We start from the raw sequence: 3,789 nt of genomic DNA, 5'->3' as shown, positions 1-3,789 counted from the left end.
GTTTGTAAAGAAAATAATAAAACACAATCATATTGTAATCAATATTCATTTGAATATGAAGGAATATCAAATGCACTTTGTGGAAAACAACATCCAAATCATTTCACACCAAAACGAATCATAGTAATTGAAATGAAATGATTCAATCTTGATTAATTGAAAATGAACTAAACAAGAATAAAAAACAAATTAATGAAGAATATGAACATTTCATCTGCCAATGAATGAAATGGTGAATTAAAAATTGACATAATTCAATGTTGATTTATTTAATTTCATTTGAAATATTCACACCCAATGTGTTTTTAATAAATAATAAAAGAAATAAGAATGAAAGAGAAATAAAATAAATAAACAAATTATTTGTATCATCGCATTGAATTAATTCATTATGAATCAAATGAATAAGATAATAGAAATAATAATAAGAAACAAATAAAGAAAAGATAAAATACATCAACATATTTATGTTATTATTTCTTATTCTTTATTTATATTATTATTTCTTATTCATTCTTATTTTATTTCTTTATTCTATTATTTTTCATTAATCTATTTTATTAAATGAAAATGAATGAGAAATGAAGAATGAAAATTAGAAACAAATACAAACAATAATAAATAATCAAGTAATGAAATATCAGTTATTATTTAATTATGATGCTGTAATTTGTGAGATATTATTCATTCAAGACTAATTAGTTGATAATTATTAAAATTTAATATAAGTGAATATTATGAAATAATGATTAAGAATGTTGTATTATTGCATAATATTTAATATGGTATAATATTGGTTATTTAATATGATGAAGTATTAATTAACAAGATAGAAGTATATTTAATAATAATCATTATAAACTACAAATAGATTAATTGTATCAAGAAAAAGTGATTGATAAGTGTATATTGATAATGAAGAAGAAACATAAATAATGTGTTATTGACATATTCTTCTTAAAATAACAATATAAAGAATGAAACATTTTAATAATCATTAAAATAATAATAATAATTTAAATGATTCTTCATTTAATTTGATAGTGTTTGAAAATACATTAAAATGAAAGAAATAAAACATGATGAAGAAAATGAAACATTCATTACTCAATAGATGAAATACTAAATATTAAGTAATTCATGATTTAATTCTTTTTTCTTTTATTCATCATCTTTCTATTTTTGTTTTATAATTTCTTCTTTGATATTCTTTTATTATTCATCATCTTTTTCCTTTCTTTTTATTAGTTTTTCTATTTCTTTTTCTTTTTCTTCTTCTATTTTAATGTAAATGTTTATTTATTTGTTATTTTATTGTATTTCTTATTTATTGATTAATTATATAATTATTCAATTCATTTTATTTAATAAATACTTCATAATGAATGAATTATAATAATTGGTGTGATTTATTTGAACTTGAATCATATTTAAATAATGTTGTAATTCGTATTTTAGTTATTATTATGATAATAAAACAACGTTATTAATAAATAAAATCAATTAAAATAACAAAGTTAGAGTGAATGTAGATAGAAGAATGAAAATACTTGAAGCATTATCAATATTATGTTGTTCATTTTGTTCATCATGGTTATTATTTGATTTTTCATTCGTTTTATTTTCAGAATTAGTATTTGTGGTATTATTTTGTTTATCATTTGAAGTTGTTTGTTGTTTTTCATTTGATTTATTCTTTGTATTATCTGAAGTTCCTGTTTCACTATTATTCTTTTCATCTTTGTCATTCTTTGTTTTTGTATCTTTTTCATCTGGGGTTGTTTCATTTTTTGGTTTTACTTTTTCTTCTTTTTTTCCTTCTTCTCCTTTGTTATTATTGTTTGTTGCTGGTTCACCATTTCCATCTGTTGTTGCACCTTTATTGTTTTGCTCTTTTCCTTGTTCATTAGTTGAGTCATTCGTTCCTTTGTCATGTTGTTCATCTTGCTTTTGTCCTTCTTCTCCTCCAGCTCCACTTGTTCCTGTTTCTTGTTCATTGTTACCATGAGTTGCTTCATTTTTGTCTCCTCCTTCAGTGGTGCTTGTTGATGCTTTTGGATTTTGTCCATCTGTGTTACTTGTTTCATCTATTCCTTCTCCAGTTGTTGACTCTGTTTTTTGCTTTGTTTCACTTGGTGATTTTGTTTTACCTGTATTATCTTCTCCATTTGAATTGGGTTTATTTGTCTCTTTTCCTGTATTACTTGCTCCACTTTCTGCTCCTTGTCCTGTTGTTGAATCATGTTCTTGTCCTTTCTCTCCTGTCGTATTTGGTGTTACTGGTTTTTGTTCAGCTTGAGGTTGTGACACTGGATTTTTCTCTTGTCCTGTTGCACCTTTTGTGTTTTGTTCATTTGGTGATGGTGTATTTTCTTCTGTATTTTTATCTGTTTTACTTTTTGAGTTTGTTGTGTCTGTAGCTTGCCCTGATGGATTTGTTGATGTGGTTATTCCTCCTGTTCCAGTATTTATCGTTTGTGATGACACATCCTTTACACCTGTTGGTGTTTCTTCTGGTTCTTTTGTTACTTCACCTTTTAATTGTACTTTATGTAGATTAAACATTCTTTTGTGTTGTTTTGATTGTATTTGTGTGTGTATTATTTCTTTAGTTCTTTCTTCTTGATTGTTAATACTTTCTGTTGCATTAGTAATTACAATAATCAATAGAAATATAAACATTGAATGAAATGTATGTAAGTTTTTCTCTTTAAATATACTCTCTTCTTTTCATTATTATCTTTTACTTTCATTTTATTTCTTAATGACTCAATTATTTCATTCTTCATTTCATCATATTGATGTATCATTGTATTTTGAAATTCAACAATAAATAGAATGAAATGAAATATTAAATTAAAATTCATGTCATTTTTGTATTTTAATCAACAAAATTAAATAAACATTCAATTTAATAAATAAATCATAAACAATAACAACAATAATGAATGAAATGAATAATAATTTCAATTCATAATTCAAATCATTATTATTTTAAGAATATATTCATCATTTATTGATTATTCATTTTAACTTGTTTCTTATTCCGACTTTATCATAAAATGATTCAAATGAATAAAACAAGAATACGAATAAATAGTAATAACATGAACAAATATTTATTTAGTCTTATTAGAATTTATTATTTGATGAATATATTAATTATTATCAACATTTTTGTATTAAAACTCAAACACATCATTTGTTGATAATAATTTATTTGGTTTTGTGTTTCAAGTCAACCATGATAATGTAAATATAAAATGACACAGACTATAAAACAAAGTTATAAATATAACGATAAAATATATCCTCTTCTTGCAATTCCTGCTTCGACATTTAACATTCCATATTTGATAGAAATGCAGCTCTTAATATCTGATACTAATGGAAATGTCAACTTTCATACTCCTCCTTTACTTTTATCTGCTTCACACCATGCTTGATGACAATAAATGGAATACACACTCACTCCAATAACTTCACAGTTGATTTCTTTCATCTGTCCTTCAAGTTCACTATATCCAATCATTTCTGTTGGATAAACAAATGTCAAATCAAAATTCTAAAATAATAATACAAAATAAAGAAAAGAAGAAGAAACAATTAATATTGATAATACAAATGTCAATAGAAATTATGATAAATTTTAATTATAAAATTATGACATTTTTTCTTATTTGATGTTATATTTCATTTATCATTATTCTCTTCTATTTTATCGTTAATTTCATTACTATTATTATTTTTCTTCGTTCTTTTGTTCTTTATTATTATCATTCTATATTC

At 23.1% G+C, this 3,789-nt stretch overlaps 1 protein-coding gene across 1 annotated transcript, besides 1 other annotated feature; it reads right to left on the bottom strand.

Moving 5' to 3' along the window:
- Window positions 1-939: 939 nt before the first annotated feature.
- Window positions 940-1,123: a repeat region.
- A 380-nt stretch (window positions 1,124-1,503) lies between these two features.
- Window positions 1,504-2,682, bottom strand: EHI_016900 (uncharacterized protein; the record flags this gene model as incomplete). The annotated part of the gene is made up of 1 exon (XM_643935.2): window positions 1,504-2,682. The coding sequence occupies one exon, from the start codon at window positions 2,680-2,682 to the stop codon at window positions 1,504-1,506; it is 1,179 nt and encodes a 392-aa protein (XP_649027.2).
- Window positions 2,683-3,789: the final 1,107 nt, after the last annotated feature.

This window comes from Entamoeba histolytica, genomic scaffold (genome assembly GCF_000208925.1).
Source record: "Entamoeba histolytica HM-1:IMSS scf_1104750516517 genomic scaffold, whole genome shotgun sequence".
NCBI lineage: Eukaryota > Evosea > Mastigamoebida > Endamoebidae > Entamoeba > Entamoeba histolytica.
The sequence above is the reverse complement of the archived record's forward strand: the minus strand, read 5'-3'. Positions and strand labels throughout refer to the sequence as shown.